This window comes from Myotis myotis, unplaced genomic scaffold, assembly GCF_014108235.1.
Source record: "Myotis myotis isolate mMyoMyo1 unplaced genomic scaffold, mMyoMyo1.p scaffold_m19_p_5, whole genome shotgun sequence".
In the NCBI taxonomy this organism is placed as follows: Eukaryota; Metazoa; Chordata; class Mammalia; order Chiroptera; family Vespertilionidae; genus Myotis; species Myotis myotis.
In genome coordinates this window covers 17,108,533-17,134,128 of record NW_023416357.1, presented here as the reverse complement: position 1 = coordinate 17,134,128, position 25,596 = coordinate 17,108,533, and the positions used below count along the sequence as shown (strand labels likewise).

At 44.8% G+C, this 25,596-nt stretch overlaps 1 protein-coding gene across 4 annotated transcripts in view; it reads left to right on the top strand.

Annotated features, from left to right (window-relative positions):
- Positions 1 to 25,596, top strand: part of MYO10 (myosin X) — a 204,471-nt gene that overhangs the window by 86,456 nt on the left and 92,419 nt on the right. For all 4 annotated transcript variants that reach the window (XM_036308575.1, XM_036308574.1, XM_036308576.1 and 1 more), the window contains 5 exons: positions 12,992 to 13,179; positions 22,263 to 22,397; positions 23,960 to 24,084; positions 24,588 to 24,601; positions 24,722 to 24,806. In XM_036308575.1, the coding sequence (XP_036164468.1) occupies positions 12,992 to 13,179; positions 22,263 to 22,397; positions 23,960 to 24,084; positions 24,588 to 24,601; positions 24,722 to 24,806 (547 nt within the window). The remainder of the gene's footprint in view (positions 1 to 12,991; positions 13,180 to 22,262; positions 22,398 to 23,959; positions 24,085 to 24,587; positions 24,602 to 24,721; positions 24,807 to 25,596) is intronic.

The window sequence follows — 25,596 nt, the reverse complement described above, 5'->3', positions numbered from 1 at the left end:
CTTATATATGTGTGTGTGTTTTTTCCGATCAAGTTCAAATTCATATAGCTTTTAATAAAACATTTTAATATTGTGACAACACTTCATCTTTGAATAATTTTTGTTCTTTCGGAGTTACACTGAACTTGGCTAATATGTCTGTGATTATGATGGAGGGTAATGTCAGCTTTTAGAACAGTGAGTAGGTACTAACTGATACTTGAGGCACGCTTAGGAATTAGGGTCCTCCAAGTTATCTAGGTTTGACCAGGAGAGAAGAGTTGGGAAAGAGGAGGAATGAGAGATTTGGGGGTGTGGGGCTTCATTTTACTCATCTTTTTAACAAGCATGTTTATTTGCCTTCTCTTTGCATTGGGAAAGTGTCATTTTTGCCAGATCGACCTAATGTTTGCCAAATGTTTTCAGACAGCCCTGTCTAGAGAAATTTCATCATGTTGTAGTCCTCTGACGTGCTGAGTTTGCTTACACTAAGTCTTCAGATTTAAAATGTTTTCCATATGTTCTTCAGACAAGGTAACGTTCATACATGTCTATGTAAAAGTGGCGGTGTATTCTGTGTCTTGCATGTGCTGGCGTGACGCACATTTATTCCTCTGCTTCCATCTCAGAAATCTCATGGGCAGCAGTGAATGCCCTCTTCCCAGGGAACGCTCAGGCACGGGTGTCCAAGTTCCCATGTACTGCACTGTGTTTTTAGCATTAAGTATCCGACATTTCCATGTAGCTACTTGTTTACATAGCACATTCTTTCCTCAGTTTGTCAAGGACTTACTTATTTTGTCTTTCTGGAGCCAAGGACATTGCCAGGCACCTGGTGGTTGTGCAATAAATGTTTGTATAATAAATGTCATACATATCAGAAAGAACCAGTTCTGGTAGGTAATGAAATGTGAAGCTAGGTTGAAATAGTTTTTATTGGTGTATGTCTCTTGTAGGTGAGTACTTCAGAACTCATCTCTTTTCATGTAAGTCCTTTCTCTACATGTAATAGTCAAGCACAAGTAAGTCAATTAGGAGGCGAAAAATACTGCCCAATGGATTTATTTATTTATTTATTTTTAAAATAGATTTTAACTGATTTCAGAGAGGAAGGGAGAAGGAGAGAGAGAGAAACATCAATGATGAGAGAGAATTATTGATCGGCTGCCTTCTGCACACCCCACACTGGAGTTCGAACCCGCAACCCAGGCATGTGCCCTGACTGGGAATCGAACCATGACCTCCTGGTGCGTAGGTCAACACTCAACCACTGAACCAAGCCGACCAGGCTCTAAAGTGCTTTTATCCATTTGTTCACTGCTATGTGATCCAAACCCAGATGACACCTTAGGGCCAGAGATTGCAGGGATCTAAAACACAGACAGAGATAAGCACAAGAGAATATCTCGGGAATGGACTCAGAAGTATTCCATGTGGTACTACCTTAAAGTCAGAATAACCTGCATTATAGTTGGAATGAACTTGAAATTACTGTTCCTTTTTTTATTTTTTAATCCAGCTGCTCCCCTATCAGACCTCATCTTTTTAAATTTTATTTTTTGTTTACCTCCCTCCATTCATTCACAAGCTCATCTCAGAAGACTTAAGTTCTTCCAGCTTTGAACAATAACTGCTTTAGAAACTGTAGTTACAAGAGGACAGTTGCCCAAGATTCAGAATTTTTAAAAAACAGGGCATGTGTATTTTGTGGCCAATATCTTCACTCTAATTTGGTTATGAGATGAAACCATTCCTCACTGATCTAACATGCTGAAGACATCATCTGAGGAGGAGGGAGATGGGTGCTCAGTTGTCCCATCAAAGGAAACAGCATTATTCTAGCAGCATCTATCTCTTCCACTGTTAGAGATCTGAGGTTACATGATATACTCTACACTCATAACTGATGTGGCTGGAGAACTGGTATTGAATTTATAGCATCAGCAGAACAGAAAATGTGATGTCTCTTGGCATGTCAACAAAGGAATGACCTGTTCTTACTCTACTGAGAATGGAAATTGGAAGTCAAACATCCTTTGTATTCCCAAATAGGGTCTCCAACATTTTGTGATTTCCATTTAAATTGTCAGGAGGCTCGGAGCTATTAGTTAATCTGTCTTCCAATACACTGTTTAATATACCACTGAATAAATGATGCAAGTTGTCAATCGATGAGTGATCAACTAATAGCTCTGCTAGTCATTGATTTATTTTTCTTCAATAAAGTTGCATAAACCAATGAGTTAGCTGCTGGATTAATCAGCATGGGAAACAATCTTTTGTAAATGCAAAGCTGTTTTTGTATATACTGTTGGGATTTGCTTCATTGTTTGACATCAAATGATGATGTAAAGTTCAAAAGAGTGAGTATTTTGCCACGTTCAGTTAAAAGTGCATGGTCTGTGCACAGGTTGACACATTGATTGGCCTGATTTATGTAGAATTAATAAGCTAGTCAGATAGTGTGGCTTTCATGTGCTGCGCATGATACTGGCAACCCTGGAGTTCATAGATGGACTGGGGACCCAGCAGTTTTGAACATGTGTATGGAGTTTACAAAACTTATTTTCCAGGTGCAACCCCTATCTAACTAAATTTTTTCTTCATCTAGTACACTTGACAGGTAAAAACCCTATAGCATGGTAGTAATAGTGGGTTTAAATGGACAAAATAAAGTACTGTTTGGTGTGGGAGTTGTTGTGAGGCTGTGCTGAAGTGACTTAACTCTGTGGGATATTGAGTAACCATTGGAATGGGTTTGCTCAGCCATTTACATTAATGAGCATTTAAATTCAACAGATAATCAAGGTGATTTAAATGAATGGATAAAAATCAATGCTATTGGAAAAATAATAAATTGCCCAAGTAAACCCTGTGGTTAGGATCTTGTTTTTGGTGTTTTTGTTTGTTTGTTTGTTTGTTTTCTGAAGTGAAGATCTTTTTCCTCTCCTTTGAGGGGCAAAACACAGGATCTTTGCACATCCAATTTGCAGGTCGACTCAGTTAATTGTGCCTGTATGCCTTCCTTGTGAGACTTGGATAATTAGATTCTTATCCATAAAGCAGCCACCATGATTTTCCTATCATTGCTGACGCTGTTGGCAGTGGGTGCCTACCGTCAGGAGCCCCCTGTGAGAAAAGCACGGCTTTTCCGCCTTCTATCCCAACTCTGAGAGACGCCCGTCTGTACATTTAAAGGAGGGAAAAGATGGCTTGACTTACAACATAGGTGAGAGCTAGCCTTTCTGGAGGCTCTGGGGGAGGACCCACTTCCTGCTCGTTCCTGGTGCTGGCAGAGTTCACTTGGGACTGAGGTCCTTGCTTTCTTGCTGGCTGGCAGCTGAGGGCTGGCCCAGTTTCTAGAGCAGTGATGGCGAACCTTTTGAGCTCGGCGTGTCAGCATTTTGAAAAACCCTAATTTAACTCTGGTGCCGTGTCGCATATAGAAATTTTTTGATATTTGCAACCATAGTAAAACAAAGACTTATATTTTTGATATTTATTGTATATATTTAAATGCCATTTAACAAAGAAAAATCAACCAAAAAAATGAGTTCGTGTGTCACCTCTGACACGCGTGTCATAGGTTCGCCATCACTGTTCTAGAGGCCCCCTCTTCCTGGAATTCCAGGTTCTTCCTGCTTAAGGCTCCACCATGTCAGCCTTTCCCATCCCCTGGTGACTTCCCAGGCGAGAGCCCAGCTCAGCACTTCAGCTCCCTACCTGCGAACCCATCCCAAACTTCCACCTTGAATCTCTTGCCTCTGGGCTTCCTGACATGGAGGCTTGCCCCTGATGGTCTCACCCCTTGGAGACGGTCTGATGAGGGCCTACCCTCCTCTGTCCCTTCCTACCACTGAGGAGACCTGGTGAAGGCAGCCTCCCTCTGTAAGTTCCTGAAGACTCAGGGAGTGCAAGGGCAGGGTGTGTGTTTGTGGTACAAGGAGGTAGTAGGTGGGCAAGGAAACCTGAGCTGGGTGTGAAAAGCCCTATGGAGCAGGGGCAGTCATGACACTACGGAGAGTTGGTTAGAAGGAAAGGCTAGTGAGACACCATGCATGAAGATGCAGATGAGAGTGAATTTGGTATGATGGCCTCACTACATTGGGAGGTTCTTTGCTTATGGACTCTGGTGTTTGGTTGGGAACGCTGAGATGTATGTAGTCAGGCTGGGTCTGGGAACCCCAAAGCAGTGGTTCTTAAGCAGGTGATGCTGCCCCTGGAGACATTGGTGATATCTGGAAGCATTGTTGGTTGTCATAGCTAAGGAAGAGAATGCTAATGGTGTTTGGTAGGTGGAGGGATGCTCGTAAAGGTCCCACAGTGCACAGGACAGCCCCACAACCAAGAGTCACCTGGTCCAAGACGTCAGAAGGGCCGAGGTGGAGAAACCCTGGCTTCCTTAAAGCTAGTCAGCAAAGTCTGGGCTCAGTGTCATACAGACTATGCCGTCTTTGCTAAAGGTTAATGAAGAGAGAATCTACTAGAGAACAATTTTTAAAAGAGCTGATAAGGAAGTGATGTGAGATGAGATGCTGGGGTCCAACCCCAGCAGGTCCAGGGGTCCCCAAAGGTGTGGACAGAGTCGGTGAAGAAGGAATGACACAGAGGCAGCGTTCAGGTGATCATCATAGCTGGGTTCTCTTGTCAGGGTCTCGAGCCAGGTTCTGTAGCCAGTTCTCCAGCCAAGTTCTGTCTAGGATCTCCAGCCAGGTTCTGTAGCCAAGTTCTGTCTCTAGGTTCTTCAGCCAGGTTCTCTTGCTAGGTTCTGTCTCTAGGTTCTGTGGCCAGTTTCTGTCCAGGATCTTTTGCCATGTTCTCTCCAGCGAAGTTCTTCTGTCTCTAGGTTCTGTGTAGGTTCTGTGTAGGTTCTGTCTTCTAAGTTCTGTCTTGTTACATCTGTATTTATACCAGTTGATTCCAATCCTATCAATCTCTATTCCAAAGGTTAGGGCGTTTCTTATCTCCATTCCAGGGAGTAAAGATTATGTAGCTTAAGCATGATTGTTCATAGTTAAAATGATTAATTACCCGCCTGGCACTTAGTTAAGAGGTTTTATTCCCTCCCTAACTTCAGGGGAAAATCCCTACCTGGGGAAACAACCTTTCTCAGAGACCTTGGTTAAAACACATAGTGCCAAGAAGGTGAGCAAACATATTAAGAACAGTATGCCATATATGCCAGGTCCCTTGAAACAGCAAGCATGGACCGGCTCCCGGCAATGAGAGAGTCAGTCAGCTCAGAGGGTGCTGCAGTAATTCAAAGGTAAGAAACTGAGGGTTTTAGACGAGGGTCTACATGGTAGTGAGCTAGACCATAGCAGATATGAGGAGTTGGGGGAGGTGAAGGAGACAGGATTATCTTTAATGACACCCCTCATCAAGCCCCTGAAAACCTGGCACCGTTGGTCCGGGCAGCCAGGGAAGGGGAGGTGGGTTTTGGGTGCCTGATATACTGTAGTTTCTGGAGCTTTGGTCTCTGAAGCCCAGACCATTTCAAATTGTTATGTACCCAGGATCTAAACACAGTGTTGACAAGAGTAGATGAGGTTTCTGTTGTCTTGAAAGTGAGCACTGTGTCCAGAGCAGAGGGACTGCCACGCAAGGCTCGTGGTGTGGCTGCTCTATTTCCCTCCGAATGGAAGAGAAGCCCATTCTCTCCAGGAAAGGGTTTGTCATGCTCTGGGTCAATTGCACGGAGACTCCTGTCCCAGCCCTGAAGGAATGGCCCAAAACCACATCAGGGAGAGAGCTGTGGGGAGCTTGGGGCGCGCCTGCAATTAGGGGGCAGGAGACGGCTCCGAGGAAGCTGTGCTGTTCCACCCAGCCCTTCGGTTAGTTTGTTGGTCTTGTTGAACAAACAGTGCAGAGATCAGAATCACACCAGCCCGTTTAACGACGTGGGGCTGTGTCTAAGGATAAATGCTCATGTCAGCACAAAGATTCTTCACAGCTAACGTATTTTTAGGTGTTTCAAAAATACTCTTCTTTGGTTAGGTGGCGTTCCAGATGGAATCTGTAAATGTATTTGATGTTGTTCCTGCATTAACTTTGAAGCCTGTTTCTATCAAGCCAAAGGTGTTAGCATTTCTGAAAGGCAGAAACCAGCCCTAGCCAGCTTGGCTCAGTGGATAGAGTGTTGGCCGGGTTTGATTTCAGTTACAGGCTCTTCCCCGGCCCGTGCCCTAGTGCCCTGGCTGGGGTGCATGCAGGAGGCAACCAATCAACGTGTTTCTCTCATATCGATGTTTTTCTCTGTCTTTTCTTCTCTCTTCCACTCTCTCTAAAAGATCAATGGAAAAATATCCTCATGTAAGGATAAACAAAACAAAACAAAAATAAGTAAAATGCAGCAACCAGTTAAAGATCCACTGATTGCAGGAGGCAGGTGGACTGAGGCATTATACCCAACACCATGGAGGGTACCGTTTTTGGACATGTGAATTGAAATCTGCATTTCATTTCCTTGAGTTGAGTTGAGTTTTCCCAAAGTAGACTTTTTTTTTTTTTTTTGGCTTGTTTCTTTTCCTTTCCAAAGCCAGTGTTGAGTAACAGCCGCCTCTCATGGATTCGGGATGGCCCGTTGGTGGGATGAGAAGTAGGCCTGGCATGTGTCTCGTACCGGGAACAGCTGAGTCCAGTGTGGTTTGCCCGGGTTTTTTTCACATGAAATCAAGAACTGGTGTTGCCAAAAGATGATTGTAACCATCTGTCTGACTGGGGATGTATTTTTAAACTTTACCAACCGTTTATGCTTTGAGTGGCCACTTCCACGTCAGCACATTGATGGTGGCAATTACAAACCTTGTTTTTGTGATTTTTTTTCTTCTTCCCCGCCTCTCTTTGGGGTCAGATTCCTTTCAGCGAGGAAGGGATTTTAGTCTGAAAGCCGTTCAAATTAAATCGAAATCTCACCTCTAAATGTAAGAGCTTGACTTCAGTAACAACTCCAGTTACCTGTTGTGATCTAGTTTTCAGGGGCCTTGAATGCTTCATGGTTTTTTTTTTTAATTGTTTAAAAATGTTTTTAATTGTTTAATTGACAGTGATGGCAAACAGTTTTGTTATGAAGAAGGTAGTGGCTTAGAGCACTAGAACACCTTTGTAGTGTGAGTTTATCAGGTAGGTAGGTGGTCAGATTTCGGGCTCCCAGTATATCTACACCGATTCAGCCCTTCCTCTGTGTCAGGATGTGTGCTAGGCCCCGAGGGTGCAAATTACTCTTCTTCAAGGTAGTTGCTTCTTGAAACATTGGATAAATGAAGGACACTGCCCCTCCAGGGCCTCCCAGTTTATTGGCGAAGATAGACAGAGCACACCATTGACAAATAGCGCGGGGTAACAGTACATGTGGCAAAAGTACTTACTAGGAACACAGAAAGGGCCTTGGAAGGAGACGGTGAGGATAGGGTCAGGAAGTGATTCCAGCCCAGGCACCAGTTGGGCCAAGTCTTGGAGCATTCACTGGGGAATTTGGTCCGGAGGAGGGTGGCTCATTCCTCGCAGAAGGTCAGCGTGTACACAGGCATGAAATCGTGTGATGTTAATCATTTGTCCAACAGCAGGACATTGAAGATGCGGAGATGAAGGTTGCATGTGGCGGGCCGACAAGGTGGTCAGGAGCAGGTGAGGAAGGGCTCTGTGTGAAGGTAGTGACCTTGGATTTATTTGTGAAGGCTGCAGGGAACAACTTTACACTGAGTTCTGGGGAAACTCATCTGGCTGCAGGGTGATGGGTGAGTACAGGAGAGGGGTGGGTCTAGGACAGGGGTGGGCAAACTTTTTGACTCGAGGGCCACAATGGGTTCTTAAACTGGACCGGAGGGCCGGAACAAAAGCATGGATGGAGTGTTTGTGTGAACTAATATAAATTCAAAGTAAACATCATTACATAAAAGGGTACAGTCTTTTTTTTCAATAGTTTTATTCATTTCAAACGGCCGGATACGGCCCACCGGCCATAGTTTGCCCACGGCTGGTCTAGGAGGAGAGGGGACCAGCCAACCAGATGGGAAACTATGGGGTCCTGACCCAATCCTGGGAGAACTTTGAATTCAGAAGATACCGAGAGGTAGAATCTTAAGTGATTGAGTCTGGGGGGCAGGCAGGCTGAGTTTCTGCAGGATGATACCTAGATTTCTAGGTTAACCATTCTGGTGATATTTGTCATGCATGAGGTGACCATGAAAAAACAGGTGTTTGGGGGAGATCAGCCGTGTCCTTGTTACGTGTGAGCTCAGGGGCATCTGAGTGAAGATGTCCAGTGGGCCATCGAGTAGACAGACCTGTCATTTAAAACAGAAGCTGAATTCTGGATAAACATTCCAGGAGTAATTCATTGCCATGTTTAACCGAGATGATGGAGAGAGAAGGAAAGAGGAGAATGGTGAGTAGCTAACGACTGCGCTTCTTAGCAATTCTTCCCTTTGGAAAGTGTGCCATGCACTGACTTAGCCAGTGTCCCTACTGCTTTCACATGACTTGGTCTGCATCCAGCTCTCGGGACCACATCACGAAAAGCAGTTGTGGTTTTATTTTCATTAACAGGAACAATCATAGATAACTTCGATTTATGTCACCGTTTTATGGAGCAATCGTGTGGGATGACAGGGGATGTGTTGTTATTACTGATCAGAATCTTTGGCCCGGAGGGGTGTCCCAGGGGAGGCAGCCCCAGGCTGAGGACTTCCAGCTTCTGACTTGGCCACACCTTGCCGTCCAGTCATTGGCTCCTGTGTTGGAGAAGCCACTTCCCAACAGTAGCAGGACTGCTCCCTGTCTCCATACAGCTCTGCGGCTGAGGCTCCGGGCACTTTGCTTTCTTAGTTGTAGTTGATATGTGTGTGTGTGTGTGTGTGTGTGTGTGTGTGTGTGTGTGTGTGTGTGTGTCTAGGGTTGGCGAGCAAGTATTATACCCTTATTATGTCTTTTGAAAGCCTTGAATTGGTAGATGTCAGCTTGAAGAAATATAGTGAGTTCCTCCCAACAGTTTGAAGCAATGTGTGCCCCAGCTGTTCCAGATTATTAAAATGGGCAAGGATTTGTGTTTTTTGGTGAGTTATGTGGAACTTTTCTGAGTCTGAGTAGAAAAAAAGTTTTATGTGTTTCAAAATAGAATGTACTTTCTATTTCTGGAAAGCCGTTAGAAGGACCAGGCTATTGGTTTGTGCGGAATTCGGATTCTAGTAGGAGGGCACCCGTACTTGGTCCCACCTCATGTTGCATGTGCCTAGAATCTTAATTACCGGATATTATCAAGGCCCTTTTTAGAGCAGTAATAATACATTTTTATAGAGTGATAAATGGTACAAGCAACAAACGTCGCCTCATAGCTCTCAGAGTTTTGTACTACATTTTCTCGTTGCTTCCCTTGGTACTTAATTTTCTGCTGGGCCCTTCTCCTGCCCTTCCATTCCCCAGTCGCCATTTTTACTTTTTGTTAGCTGTTGAACTTTACTTATTCAATGAATCTGTTCTTTATTTAGTGACAAAGTCACTCATGCAACGTGGTATATTTAAGGTAGTGGGGAAAATAAGATGTCTTGTCGTGGGCAGTGATTATTGTTGCTGATGGACCTCTGAGATTTCACACAATGTCTTTCTTTGGATAAAGGATTAGGAACTATTGCTATTATTGCCATGTTACTTTACACTTGTGTTTAGGGAGGTTCATAGGTGCTGTTTGGTGTGCAGATGGGCACAAGCAATACAAACTCAATGAGTCCTTAAAGACCCTCAGGAAACTAAAGGCCCCCCTCCCCTGTAACTGCAATGACAATAACAGAGTAGGACATGGGGTGTCCTATCACCTTGTTGGAGCCACTCAGACTCCCTTCTCGAATATTCCTGTGGTTGACCCTGAGAATCATGGGAGGATGAAGAGTTTTAAGCAGGAGAGTTTCGTCTTCAGATGTTCTTTGTCAAGTGTGGAGCTTGGATTGAGCATACAGGGCCACGTGGGACATCAGCGAGGAAGGAGGCATTTATGGAAATCTGAGCAAGTGAGGTCAGGGCGGCGGAGAGGGAGGGAAAGGGAAATGTTCTAGAGTTTACTGAACACGAAGCTTACAGGACGTGGAGACTTTGGCCACTGACGATGAGACTGGCAGCATCTGGGGTGATTCCCATTCTGTATGTGGGTGGGTGGTGAAGGGGGTCACGCAGACCCGCAGTGTGACAGCAGTCGCTGGCACTGTGACTGCAGGGCAGTGCTTACCACCTTCTGCCCATTTGTCACCTGACAGAGGAGGTGGAACAGCGCCTCTGTCCTGCCCACTCCTCCAGGAGCAAATGAGGACTTATGATGATGTCATGACACAGTATCGTCCTCTGTGCCCCACGTTTATAAATGTCAGGTAAAGTTTTTTGGAAACATGTAGACTTAATTGTCATTTAAAATCCGTGACAAGCCTTTTGAGAAATGACTTAGGTCATTAGCGAGAAGGTGAAATTGTAAACCTTGAGCCTTCATTTTTTAAGAGCCTAATTTACTCTGGTACTAAATGGAGTTTCTTGCAGTGGAGAGACCTTTTTAACTCTAAATGAGGCAACGTTTTCTATAATCTTAAAAAAATCAAAAATCGGGTTCTCTCCATACCAGCCAGACACATTTAACACATTCTTCGCTTTCTTTCCTTTTTTATAAGAGGAGATTTCAGATCATTGCATTTGGTTCATAGTCTGTTGTTGCTGTCGGGTACATGCTGTTTGCTATGGTACATGGGAGTCCATTTGTTGAATTTACTGTCAACCACAGCACGCATATTTATTATTTGAACTCGAAAGAGACCATTCCATCCCTGAAAATCTAAATGCCTCTGTTCTCTCCCTTACTAACCGGACTGTGATTGTCACCAGAGCATGCTGGTTTCTCAGTTTGGGTTGACATCTGAAGATGTGTACTCTAACACTTTTTATGAAGGTTAAGGAACATGATGCATCTTGTTACTTCTGGATTTGTGAACTTGTGTGTCTGGCTTCTTTAATTGGACAGTGTTTTCAAGGCTTATCTGCATGGCAGCAGGTATCAGGTAGCAAGTACTTCGGTCTTTTTGTGGTGAATATTCCATTGTATGGATATTCCACATCTTGTTTACCCATCTCTCTGATGATTGACATTTGGGTTGTGTCCACGTTTAGGCGATCATGAATAATGCTGCTGTGTCTTTATTAAAGTACCTGTTTTTAATCCTCTTGGGCATATACCTAGGAGAGGAATCATTGGGTCATATGGTAATATCCCTTTTATGTTTTTAACCTTTTTCGGTTCAATATATTTCCAAAACACATTACAGACCCCCTTCCATTTGAGAACAGTTATATGGAACGTAGATCCTTTGCTTGATGTTCCTGGCAGTCACCATGAATAGAAATGATTACAAATTGCTGTAATACAGTACAGATGCTGTTTGGATGTTTCCTGCTTTCTGTCTAGTGTTTCCTGCGTTCCTCCTGCTCTGCTGCGTTGCCCAGCCTTGCCGGTGAATGAGAGAGGGCTCTGCATTAGGTTGCCAGGGTTCAGATCTCACCTCTGCCACTTACTGGCTGTGTGACTGTCCATGGAATTTTCTCTCCATGCCTCAGTTTCCTCATTGGAAAAATAGGGATAGTAATACATTGAACTTCCCAGGGTTATTGTGAATGTGAAAGGGGTCAGGCCCTCTGTATGAGTCTGCTCTGGCTGCCGTAAAGAAATATAACTGACGTGGTGGCTTAAACAACAGAAGTTGATATTCTCACAGTTCTGGAGGCTAGAAGTCCAAGATCGAGGTATCTGGTGGGGTTGATTACTTCCCAGGGCTCTCTCCTCAGCTTGCTGTGTCCTCCTCTGGCCTTTATCTGTGCACACACATTCCTGGTGCCTCTCTGTGTATCCAAATCTCTTTTCTTGCAAGAATACCAGTCAGATTGGATTAGTGCCTACCCTAATGGTTAACTTCAACATCTCTTTAAAGGCTGTGTTTCTATATACAGTATGGTGGGGATTTAGGGCTTCAAACATATGAATGGGGGGGCACAGTTCAGCCCCAGACAACCACACTTCGGTAGCATTTGCAGAAGTGCAAGCGAATGCTTATGTCCATACGGAGGGGGCATGAGGTGTCCCGGTTTATAGCTCAGTGGCCTCTCTTGGCTGCTCTGAAGATTTAGCTTAATGTCTGGCCTGGCTTTGGTTCCAGAAAGGTCCGCCTGTCCGTCTGCTCAGTTCCAGATGAGTGACAGGAACTCAGGAGCCATTGAGATTACTGATTACCTAGGATTTTCAAACGGTCTTGTTACTTTTTACACATTGAGGTTCAATACACATACCATCAAATTTACCATTTTGATTATTTTAAGTATACAGTTCAGTGCCTTAAATACATTTGCATTATAGGGGTGATCTTTGTAAGTTATATAAATGTCTAATCATGGGGTTGTACATCTTAAGCTAGCATAATATTGTATGTCAACTGTAATTTAAAAAATTTTTAAAAATGCATTTGAAATGTTATGCAACCCTAACCACTATCTACTTCTAGAATGTTCTCATCATCCCAAACAGAAACTCTGTACCCATTAAACTGTAACTCTCCATCCCTCCTCCCCCAACCCCTCTGCCTCTCTCGTTCTTTCTTCAACCCTGCATTCATAGCAGCCACCTGAGAGGGCAGGGTCATGACGAGGACAGGGTTAGGAGGGCACGGGGACAGGGATTTGGGCCTGGGCTGGTTTAACATCTTTCTCTTGTGTTCCTTCCATAGCAAGTCGTCTTAGAAACGGCTGCATTTGTTTGTACAGAATGACTAGATTTTGTACCAAAAGTTACTGGAAAAACAAATGCAGTGGGGAGCACACATGACCTTTCCCCTAAGGGACACTCAGTGGGTTCCCTGACATGTGGCAGCCCCCTTCTCCGCATGGTTTGGCATAGAGCTGCATGCAGATGCCCTCTGGCCCAGCCCCAGCAGGGGTGGTGGTGCCAGCCCTCACCCCCCCGGGGCTGTGTGTAACTGTGTCCCTGTCCTTGCAGACCTACATCGGCTCCATCATCGCCTCCCTGAACCCCTACAAGCCCATCGCCGGCCTGTACGAGCGCGCCACCATGGAGCGCTACAGCAAGAGCCACCTGGGGGAGCTGCCCCCGCACGTCTTCGCCGTGGCCAACGAGTGCTACCGCTGCCTGTGGAAGCGCCACGACAACCAGTGCGTCCTCATCAGGTAACCAGGGGTCTCCGCCCGCAGCGCTTTCCAAGCCGGGCCCCCACCCGTCCCCGCGGAGCACGTTCATGAGAAGCTCATAAGCGCCTGATGTCTCAGTGAAGCTTTCCGTTTGGGATGGCTGGTACCTACAGCTTCCAGCAGACACGAGGCACGCACTTTAGAGCAATTACTCCATTTGTTTCTTTTTGGAAATTTGCCTGAATTCTTCTTCAGTTTATTCTGGCGGTGAGGCCTGAGCTTCCTGCGGACGTAAGGAAGTGTTGTATAGTTCTTTAGATGAGCAGGGTTGATATTCCAGAGTGCTAGGCAGCATGTTGCATGCTTGAGCAAGCCTCTTTTTCCTCATACAGTGTGATCGCCCTAAAGGAAATCTCCCAAACTGAAGACTTTTTAGTGGTTTTAACTGGACACTCCTAACGCGTACCTCTGAATTGGCGATAGAAAAGGGACTGCTGTTATATGTTTAGGAAATGATAGGAGAGCGTGATTATTGGATTTAATTTTTTTCGAGGAGGTAGGGTCTTGACATATCTCTTTCAGCTCAGTCTTCCTCATTGATTGAAATAAACCACCAGAAACCCCAATGTCAAAACCTTTATTACTAGGAACTATCTAAAAAGAAGTAAAACCTGTCTCTTAAAAAAAGCACTTCTTCGTTTTTATTAACTAATTCAAAATGGCTCATCACCTATATTCTAGTGACATCTTTACTGGACCTTCTTATTAATTGTTTATATGGGACTCCTGTTCTGGTGACGATCAGCACACCCCTGGGACGTGTCCAAGGAGGACGAGCTGCATGTCACTTTCAGCGGGGTTCCCATGGAGTCCATGCAGAGCTGCGTGCCACTTTCAGTGGGGTTTCCATGGAGTCCCAAATGTATTTCATTCATTTGTCCTCCAGACGTTCACTCATGGAGCGTGGCTGTTACTGGGAACCAGTGGTGTATAAACAGAACTGCCGGAGTGAAAGATTCTTTTGACATCTGTTTTAGATGGCTTTTTAGTCCCAACCTGTGGCAAAATAATTCTATTATTTTAAGAGGAAAGGGGAGTTTGCATTTGGGGAGGATAACAAATAAGATCCCACCTACCCGCCGAATTTCTGTTTCAGTGGGAGTCAGGCACAGGAGACAGATGGACAGCCATATGGCCGCTGTAGACTTCCAGCCGATCAGGATCGCTAACATTGCAGCCCCAGATTAGACAAGACAGCCCACCTGGTCAGAGTCCAGGCAGGTAACTGGTGGCCGCAGTTCCTGTGGGAAACCAGTTCCAGATGGCGAGAAGCAGGCCAGCCTTCAGCGCTCCTGGTCCTGTGGGGGATGGGGTGGAAGGGTGGGGTGGGGTTTGGAGGGGGCAGACATGCTAGAGCAGGCCCTTCATGGAAACCTCAGGGAAGGGAAATGGAGGAGCCTCTAGCCAAGGATCTTTTCGAGGTGCTCACCCCACCCTGTGTGGTTCCTGAGTGAAAATGGCTAAGAAATGACAGCTGTCCTTTTCTGAAGGATTAAGTGTATTGGATGCTGTGCCAAGAGCTTTCCAGGCACCAGCTCATCGAAACCTGCCAACAGCCCTTTGATGTGGGTGTTCAGTGTGATCTGTACACACGGAAAACTACTGTCAAGGGTGTGTTCTTCTCACTGACAGTTTTTACCCATAACTCTAGTTCTTGGCTCCTTGCTTTTGTAACAAATGGGCATGATATGAATATGAACAACAAAACAGTGCCTTTCTCATCCCCCCCCCCCCCCCTCTGCTTTTTAAGGGTTGATATTCTTTTTCTCCATCACCTTACTGGTGCTAATGTGCTGGGCTGTGGAATCCACTCGGATAGAGGGAATATCAATTCAGTTAAGCTAATATGACGGGTTATAACTTGCAGTTAATGAAAATAAAGCTACTTGCTTCATATAAAAACAGAGCTTTTAAGAGTCACATTCCCAATAAAGTGGCCTGCTTTATGACTAGAAGCACTATTTCTGGATTCTTTCAGATGACTTCACTAAAGTTCAGAAGTTAGGGTTTGAGGTCACTATTTTAGCTTACAGAATCTAATTTAATAAGATTAACAGAAAGAAAGAGAACTTAATCTATTTTAAGAAGATCGAATTGTTTTCCACACTTAGGTACCTGAATATTTGCCGTTGATAATGGCTTGTGCTTATTACTTTAAGTGGGGCAAAAAACCAAAACAAAAACGAGAGCATGACTAATATATCACTTGCTAGACAGAGCAGCTTAGGAAAAAAGTGAAAAATCAAATGAGATCATTGTGCATTTGTGTGTGTGTATATGCATGCAATAAAACGGAAAAGGGTTGGCATTTTCATGCCAAAGACTGTGGTCTTTAAAAGTCAGGTGGAGGGAGTGGGGGAAAGGGATTGAGGGGGAGTGGATCCCTAACAGAAAGCTCCCATTGTATCATGCTGATGTGAAAAAAAAACTAACTGTATTTCTCTAAATTAACTCAGGAAACAGTCTTTCAAAATAGATTTCTCATTAAAATGTATTTTGGCTTTTAATAGATCTAACATTTTTTTTTAAGTGAGGGCTGGGGCTATTGGAATGAAGAGAAAATTGAGGATAAAAATAAAAATAGCAGGATATTGGAGCCCTATTTACATTTCCTCAGGCATAGTCTGCCCCCTGGTGGCTGCTACATAAGCCTATTTAGAACTAGATAGAACTTCCTACATCAATTTTTCTCTCACTTTCTGAGCCCTCATTACTTGGCCAAGGTCTGGTTGGTGTCAGTGCCATGTCTCTCAGCTTCTGGTTCAAGCCCCTTTTGTTGGTCTTACTTTCAAGGTCATTTACCTCTCTTGGTTAAGCATAGTTTTCACTTTTTCTCCACATTTAAATGAAGAGTGCTCACGCTATGATCGTTTTAAGTACATAAGTTTAGAACTTACTTGAGAATTCTTTTTTCATCTAACAGACCAGGTCAGCATTTGATCTTGGTTGACCTACTACATTCTGCGTTGACTTCAGTTTTTCATACGTTGTGTTGGGCAGGCAGAGTTTAGTTGATGATGGTCTTTTCAGTATACGTGACCTTTTAAGAGGCATAGTGTAGTCAAGTCCTGTGGCTGATTCACCTTTGCCCAGGACAGCGTCTGGCAGAGGGCCCGCCTTCAACAGCTGTCAATCAAAGGATGGACAGAAGGAACAGCTGTTGGTTTAGGGCCTCTGCATCCTTTGCATATTTTGGTTTTCCAAAACCAAAGCACTTTCTTCTTAACTGCCGTTTAGATTCTGGAATGATAATTGGGTGTGTGGTATTTTTCTCTTTCTCGTAATATATTTAGAAGTGACTGAATTGGAACACTGAACAAAACTTGTACCCTGGACCAGAAGGGTACCAACCAGAATAAGGTGCTGGGCGTGCCTCATGCTCATGTCATACCTCAGGGTCCTGTGCTAGGCTTTGGGGATTTAAAAAGAAGAATACCCAATCACAGCCCTTCAGGAACCTCTACTCTGACGGGAAGAAACCGGTGTAAATAATTTCCATGCAGCCTGCCAAATGCTGTAATAGAAGTACTACATGGCTGCTCAGTGAAGGTGCCGAGAGAGCATTTCACAGAGAAGGTGACATGTGACCAGGTTATACAGCCAGCAGAGAGGGGAGGAAGGGCACAGAAGAGTTTGTAAAAACAGAGATATTTGGTCAAACAAGGACACTTGGGAAGTGGAAGGTATATGCCTATAAGGCTGTGGGGTTTGCTAAGGGGCATGAAGGAGCTGGGGAAAGACGACGGGAGAGAACTGATACTTGTTGAGAAGACAGGCTTGTGTGTAATCCTCAGAAAAGCCGGGGCATTTGGGGAAGCTGAGGCTCAGATTTTGAATAACTTGCTAAAGAGACCAGCTATGAACAACAGACACAGAATTTGAACTTGAGTTTCCCAGTGTTTGTTTCAGATCAGAATCCTAATTCCTGGTACAGAGTCGAACTTTTAAGGATTTTGTCCTGCTTGCTAAGATCTTTGGGCTGAATCCTGTAGGCGGTGCAGAAGTCTTCCTGGTCTTCCACAAGCAAGGGAGTGGTGGGTGGATGTACACTTTGAGGAAATCATGTGAAGTGAAGGGATTTGATTGACAGGGTGGAGATGTTTTTGGATGTCAGCAAAGGGCCAGGGTGTACATATTTCAGGCTTTGTGGGTGAGACTCTCTGTTCCAACTGCTCACCTTTGCCCTTGAAGTGTGAAAGTGTTTATAGACAGTCCACAAATGAACAGCCGGGCTGTGTTCTGATAAAACTTTATTTACAAAAATGGGCAGCTGAGTAGATTTGGGGGCCACAGTTTTCGGACACACCTGCACTGGTCTTGGGGTGGCTAAAGGGCCCCATTTGTGGCAGAGGCCCTTTCCTTCCTGTGTGGTCGGGATCCCTCCCCTGCTCCCCTGCGGACTTCGCTCCATCTCTGAAGTCTGCCTGTCCTGATGCTTTGGCTGTTTGGCATCATCACCCAAAAATTTCTAGTGTGTTCCATTAAAAAAAAAAATACATGCACCTTTGGTTCCACAGCCGTTACACCACATGTTCCCCCATCTCCTCCATGGGGCTCCTTCCTTGCTCAGTGGGCACACCTCCCCTCAGTCATGTTCCACCTTCTCCTCTTCCAACGCCTGCCTTTCCTCTCAGGTCTTCATGACCCGCAGCCTGAAACACCTCCCGCGCCAGTTTCTCCTCTGAGCTCCAGACATACGTCCACGTGCCCCTGAGGTGTCATCACAGATGTTGCACAGGCCTCTCAGGTGGCATGTCCCACATCCATCCTCATTTTCTCCCAGAAGCCTGTTTCTCCTCTCATGCTTTGCATTCTCAGCAAGTGGACTTTCCTTTCTGGAGATCCCACGCCTGAGATCAAGACGTCGTTCTTGGATCTAGAAAGTAAGATGACCTATAGCAGCGCGTGGTGCTCTTGCATGCACACTTTGATGAGTACTGACAGATGTGCACACCTGTGTCACCGACGCCCAGGCTATGCTAGCAAGCTCCCGGCTCTCAGGAGTCATTCCCACGCTCCCTGTCACTTACAACCAGCCCTCCTGACCGGGGCCCCCAGCCCTTCTTCCTTTCTCCCTCCGCAGTCCTGGGCCTCTCACTTCTCATCTGTTCTCACATCTTGTTTCCCACTTCCTCCCTTGCTCCCTCCATCCCTTTTCCAGACTCTACGCAGTGATTCTTTAAAACCTTGAACCTGATCATGACCTTCTCCTGCTTAAAACACCGGTCTTGTGACTTTCCATTCTGCCAGTGATAAAATTCTCAAAACATTTGATACGGCCTGCAAGGCCCACGTCAGTACTCGGGGTTATCATTTTTTGTTTTTGTGTGTCTTTTTTTTTTTCATTTTCACTCTTATCTTTATAAAGTATAAGCTCACTTGGATTCATCTGGGTGAACGTGTTTTCGCCGAAGCGCATGTTTGTGTTTGCAATTGGGTTGGCGTCACGGGTTAGGACTCAAATTGCCCTAGGCTGAGGAGAAGAGAGTAGGACTGGAGATGTAAGTGATATGTTTGCTCCAAGCGAAGGTGAAATAACATCGTAATTGCTGCAGGAGTTACTGTTTTACGTGGCTGGAATAAGGGAGGGGTGGAATAAGTGAGTCACAACCTGCCCGTGGTAGAAAAGCCTCCGCAGGCTGAAACCGAAGCAGTAGGGCAGTCAGGGTGCAAAGTGAGCAAAATGTAATGAACCAGAGGGTCCCATTAGTCTTGTTAATTTGGCTTTTTTTTTTTTTTTGGTGTTGTATTTTCCCATTGGCTGAAATCCTGACCCCTCCTCTCACCTTCCCATTCCCTCTCTTCATTTTCATCCAGTTAATCCCAGAGCATTTTTGCATTTTCCCAGAGAGGTCTTTACGGAAACTTTACCCTCCATCTAAATGACTTCTCCCATCTAAGATTTCTATTTGACAGTATTAACCATCATCATTTGTGTTTCTGCTCTGAGATCATAGACAAATAGTGTCTGTGGACGTTTGGCTTATGACTGTGGCCCAGTCTGTAGGGCATAAAAGGCATGTGAATAGGCATGCAGGGGTGCTCTTCCATGGTTTCAAAGATGTGTTGGTTTGGCCCTCAATAATTTGCCTTCATTGGGAATGGTGAAGTCCCAGGCGGGATGGGAGGTGGAGAGGAGGTTTAGAGTGAGTCCTGCCGACTGGACATTTGTGTCGGCAGCCATCCGGCATGTGTCTGGGTTTTAACGACTTGTCAGTTGTTTATTTTTATTCACTGCCTGGTTTATGTCCTGTCCACAGTCCTGTTGACAGTAGCCACCAGTTCTCATCTCCCAGTGCAGTCCTATCGGAATTATGTGAATCGTAGATCCCAAACATGGCTTCATAGTAGAATCATCTGGAAAGCTTTTTAAAATAGGGATGAGTGAGTTCTCCCCTATAGGATTGGGCGCATACGGGTGAACCTAGTGTGCAGCCAAGGTGGAGAGCCTGCAGAGCATGGTGTGAACCTCAGCTTTATTTTTCTTCCGCATTTAATCTATCCAAACAGGTGTTCTTAAAGGAGACGCTTGCAGAAAATGTGGTCCAATGTGAAAAAAGGGGGCTGAAGATTGATGTAGGTCGATGTTGGTGACTGGTTAACAGCAGTGAGCATCCTGAGTTGTCTTCTCTGCCAAGTCTTTGCTGTCCAGTTTGAAGGATATCTTCTCCGAGATTGTATTTTTGTTGTGCTGTGTTCGTCAGGGTAGGCTGATTGCTGTACAAACAGCCCCCGATCTCAGGGGTGTAACATGAGCACGTGTATTTCTTGCTCATCTCCCATTCCTACGTGGGAAGCTGAGAAGCTCAACGTTACTCCGTGTTACTTTGTCTTGGAGATGTGTTATCGCTGAGGGCACCTGGGTGGCAGGAGTGGCAGGTAGAGTCCAGAGGACCATGAGGGGGTGTTAGCCACCAGACATGGGAGCAGCACATGTCCCTCTTGCTCTGTTGTTCGGTTGGCCAAACTCGGTCCTTGTTACCGATTGCTTTCCTAACCAAGGGAGGTGCAAATGTTGTCTACCTCTGGGTGCTGGAGCATGGAGAGTGGGATTGGGGAACACGTAACGTTATTTCTGCCTCACATGTTTTACCTAGAGAACTTATGCCTTTGAGTTTTGTTTGTTTTAACATAATTTAATCATCAACAACCACTAGATAGGTGAGTGTATGTTTTACTGTCAAAAATTATTTAAATCTCTTCTTGTAACTTTCTCTTGGGTTCTGTGTTGTTCATTTGGTGCATCCTTGCGGAATGCCTCGGGTCTGCCAGCCCCAGGGCTGGGCAGGTGCCAGCTATGGGAAGACGAATGCTAAGTCCCATGCTGGGGAGATTCTGGTTGCTGATAACAGAAAGCTTAACCACAGTTGGCTTGGCTGCATGGCTTTTATTATCTCAGACTAGACAAGACAGGGCAGTTTCAGGGCTGTGGATTCAGCCACTCCCTCTGGCTTCCACTTTCTCCAGATCAGTGTGGATTCCCAGGTTCTTGTCTGCAGCAAGCAGAGGGTGGGAGGGCCTTTCTGCTGTTCTCTTTGGTGTGCGTGCAGCCCTCCCCAGGAGCCCTCAGCACACTGCACTTTAAGCCTCTTCGGCTGAAATGCTGGCAGCTGTCCTGGTCAGCTTGCAAAGGGAATGGAATGCCTGCAACTGGCCTGGACCAGTGGAGATTCCCCATGGGCCTGTGGCACCCAGCAGGGCACAGACGCGTCATTTCTGAGTCATTTCCTCTCCTTTACTACACGTGCTTAATCATTCACCAGGTGTTCAGCAACATTCCTCTTGTGATAACTTCCTGGATTTTGGTGCTCAGAGAGCACTTCTTCACAACGTACATGGAGCTCATCCGTTATATCACCCATCGAGTGATTATCAACATGCTGCCTTGTGATACTGGTGGCACTGCTGTACTGTTATTCATGTCCTGGGTTTACCTTTTTTGTAAGTTCTCTGCCTTTTTACCACTTCTGCTCTTCCCGCTGCACCAAGCACAGTGCCTTACACAAAATTAAGTTTTTCTTTCAAATCCCTTCCATCTCCATACTTTCCTTTCTGTATCCAGTCAGTTGGACTTGTCCAGGACCTACCGCCACACACCTGGGTTATGGCAACAGATCAAGATCCCTGAGGGACCCTCTCTCCTGGAGCATTAACTCCAGAGCAACTCTGATGAGCTGTCTTTGCCTTCTGTCTCATGCAGGTGCCTCTGAATGGTCAAACTCGATCCCTTGGCCCCCTCTCTCCACCGCCTCTCCTCAGTCCTGCTGACCTAACCAGAATCGCACTCCCTTGTAGATCTTTCCAAGCTCATCTGACTTCTGTGCTCTTCACATTGTTGTCTAAACCCAGTCCTTCCCCATTCCTCTTTGCCTGGCTGGTGTTTGCCAGTCCTTTAAGGCACAACTTGTACCTTACTCAGTTCTCCCATTGCCAGCCTCCCCATACCCACCCCCCACCCCTCTGCATTGCTTTGTCCCTTTTCCTTAACTGGCATTAAAGCAGGGCCTCTCCAGGACTTTGGACTCAGACGGATCTGGCGTTAAGTTCTGACTAAGCTTAGCTGCTGCCTCCCTCTTAGGACAATTATGGGAATAGAATGACTTAGTGTGGGTCAAGTACCTGAGGGTTCATTCTTCATCCCCTCGATAATATTTATGACTGATTGCATTTCTATGCACATTTCCCTGCTTGAAATGCCCCCAGAAACATGCTGATAATGTGCTTACTCATTTAACAATGTCTTACCCAGTGCCTGCGACCAGCCTGGCACTGTTGAGGTGTCTGGGATATGCTAGTAGACCTTCCCTCCCATGAAGGGCACCATCCATCTCATTACCTTATCTTAGCAAAGGTAGTTCTGTTGACTTCATATGCCATTTGAGGCCAGCGGGACAAAGGACTTCTCCTTTCATTCAACTCAGCTCTTAAAACAGGCATTTTGAGCTCTCTCTTACCACCTTTCACCAGGTGTTCAGTGGATGGGTTGTAGTGACATTGGCCAAGGTGGTTTTTGTAAAAGAAATTATACTTAGAAGCACAAACTTTCACGTTTTGTCTTTCAGTGGTGAAAGCGGGGCAGGTAAAACCGAAAGCACAAAGTTGATCCTCAAGTTTTTATCGGTCATCAGTCAACAGTCTTTGGAACTCTCTTTGAAGGAGAAGACGTCCTGTGTTGAACAAGCCATTCTTGAAAGCAGGTATTTCTTCATCACCTCTCTTGTTTCCAGCAAATAGGATTCACTTTCCTCACGGTACGGCTTTTATAAGGAAGAGTTAAAGCTAGTGGGTCTGTTTCCTCTCTTTCTTGACTTCTCTTTCCTCAAGGAAAGGTCTTGACATGCACATAGCAGTTTCTAGTAACCCAAGCAACAGAAGCTGACCTTCCATCCTTGGGCCAGGGTTGAGTTGGGGAGGCCTCCTTTTCTACCAAAGTCCTTGACCGGCTTTTTGAAGGCCTTGCTATCAGCAGGAATTTCTGCCTCCAGCCACTGAGGGACAGGGGGCTCAGTACGGAGGCAAGTGAGCCTCTGTTCTGCATTCCGCCCTCTGGAAGTGCCATGGGAGCAAGTCGCTTATTTGTAGCTTCATGCGGCAGAAAATCACTGATCCATCTGATGGCAGTGAGCCTCATGATTTGAAAGAGGGTGGTGTGGTGAGGTATCACCTGGAATTTTCTTTAAAATATGCAGTTGCCCAGAATCTGGCTTGTGCCTTACAATATTTTAGAACCTATAGAGACTTTATAGATCCTACTAGAGGCCCAGTGCATAAAATTCATGCATGGATAGGGTCCCTAGTGGCTGCCAGCTGCCAGCCAGGGCCTTCCTTCGTTCCACACCACCCCCTGGTGGTCAGCGCACATCATAGTGAGTGATAGAACTCCCGGTCTCCTAAACTCCCCCGGGGACATGTTGCATATTAGCCTTTTATATATGTAGAAGATTATTTAGAAATTAGTCCAGGAGTCTACAAACTTAGTCCAGATCCTACAGCTGGTTTTTGGTGCTTTTTATTTATTTTTTTCATCCAAACTTATTTTTTAAATTGTCATAAAATACACGTAACATAAAACTTCTAACCTGAAATCTTTTCCCAAGTACGGCATTAGGTACATTTACCTGGTTGTGCAGCCATTTCCACCATCCAGCTCCAGAATGTTTTTCATCTTCCTCCTGCAGCCTGTTTTTATAAATTAAATTTTACTGGGACCCAGACACTCATTTGTCTACGGTTCATTTTTGGCTGCTTTCACGCTATCGCGCCAGAGCTGGGTAGTTGTAATGAAGACCCCCGTGGATCTTTACAGAAAAGGTTTGCTGATCCCTGACCACTTAGAGATGACCCAAAGAAGTAAATGAGTTACTCCCAAGACACAACAATGGGTAGAATTTTCAGGGCGGACTTTTTCCAGTTCCTAGAATTAGAAGCTTTTTCTGTGTAAACCCTGGCTGGAGTATATACCAGTCAGCCTAAGCTAAGTTGTGCAGGGACGAGCCATCCTGGCCTCCTTCACTCGGTGAAACATCCTGGGCTCGCACAACCAGCCCTGAGAGCTCTCCCTCAGGTGGATGTTCTTGATAAACCCATTTCAGCGAGTGCTTCGGAGACCTGGCTCTTCTGTAAAGGAACATAATTACCGTTGGTTCTTTTGATCTCAGACTTTTCTTGCACTTGTGTATTTTGACGTCTGTGGGGACTGTCCTTGCTGTTTTTTAGATCTGTCCTCATTAACACGGCTGCTGTCCTGACTTCTTTTCAGCCCCATCATGGAAGCTTTCGGCAACGCGAAGACCGTGTACAACAACAACTCCAGTCGCTTTGGGAAGTTCGTTCAGCTGAACATCTGCCAGAAGGGAAATATTCAGGGCGGGAGGATTGTAGATTGTATCCTGTTTCGTTTAGTTGTGTTTTTTTTTGTCTACAGTATTTGATTCCACAAGTAGAAACTGTTCTTGTCATAAGGATGGATGAAGAATATGAATGAAACATGTCTGTCTGGTTCTTTCTATCCAGTTATTGCTCTATTATTACTGTGTTTGACCTATTAATTATTCTAGGGGATAAAGAACCATTTTTATTTTGGAAATCTCTGGTATCATGTCCATAATCTGAAAAAAATGGATTTCTGATCAAACATCAGCTGTTGTTTGAAATCAATTCTGCCCAATTGTTTGGTACATCCTAGGGTGCCATGGGTCATGTTTGAAATTGGATTTAGGTGAAATAGTCTATGCTTTCAGGGCTTATCTTTTGGCACCGGAAGTCTCAATGGCAGCGGACTGGGGAATTATAATTATTTGGGTAACAAAGAACAGAAAATGAGAGAGTAATTAAGCAGGTCATATCCTGGTTTTGTTCCTTGACTTGCCATTGCTTTTCACATGAAGATTTATTAGAAAAAGTAAGTAGACATGATTTAATTCATGTTTGCCTTCACAATAACAATTTTCGGAAATTATTGGTTTGTGTTAATTAAGCAGGGGGAAACATCTCTGAATAGAAATCTGATTTATTTCCACAGAACCGAGTAGTAAGGCAAAATCCTGGGGAGCGGAATTACCACATATTCTATGCACTGCTGGCAGGGCTGGAGGGCGAGCAGAGAGGTGAGTCACTCATTTTCCCTTTAAAAACCATCAGGACACAAGAAGACATCTGTTTGAACTTTGTTAGTATTCCACCAATCGATTCGAAATGTGTGAGAGTATAGACAATGTTGAGTTTCTTTCAGAGCCAAATAATGTACAGAGAAAGTCATCAATAGAGAAATCTTAGGTTTTGTGTTTGTTTTTGGAATCTTGGTGCTTTTCTGATGTAAGGAGTATTTATGGAAACATTTATATATAATGTATTAAAACTCGTTTTAGTTTGAAGTTACACCCGAAGAAAGCTAATTTCTGAATATTTGATTATTTTTTCTGAATATTTGATTTTTAAGAAAAAGCAGTCAAGCCGTAACTGGTTTGGCTCAGTGGATAAAGCATTGGCCTGCGGACTGAAAGGTCCCAGGTTCGATTCTGGTCAAGGGCATGTACCTTGGTTGCAGGCACATCCCCAGTGGGGGGTGTGCAGGAGGCAGCTGGTCGATGTTTCTCTCTCATCGATGTTTCTGACTTTCTATCCCTCTCCCTTCCTCTCTGTAAAAAATCAATAAAATACATTTTTTTAAAAAAAAGAAAAAAGCAGTCAAAACAGGATCCTTATCGATTTTTTTTTCAGTAACATTTTCTGTCATACCATTTAGTCTCATTAGATTCTTTCTAATTTTCCCTATCTGATGATTAAGAGAGGACTTTCTCTTAATAGGGGACTACTAGCACAGAATTATTATTATTTTTTATTATATTTTTATTGATTTCAGAGAGGAAGGGAGATGGAGAGCTAGAAACATCAAGA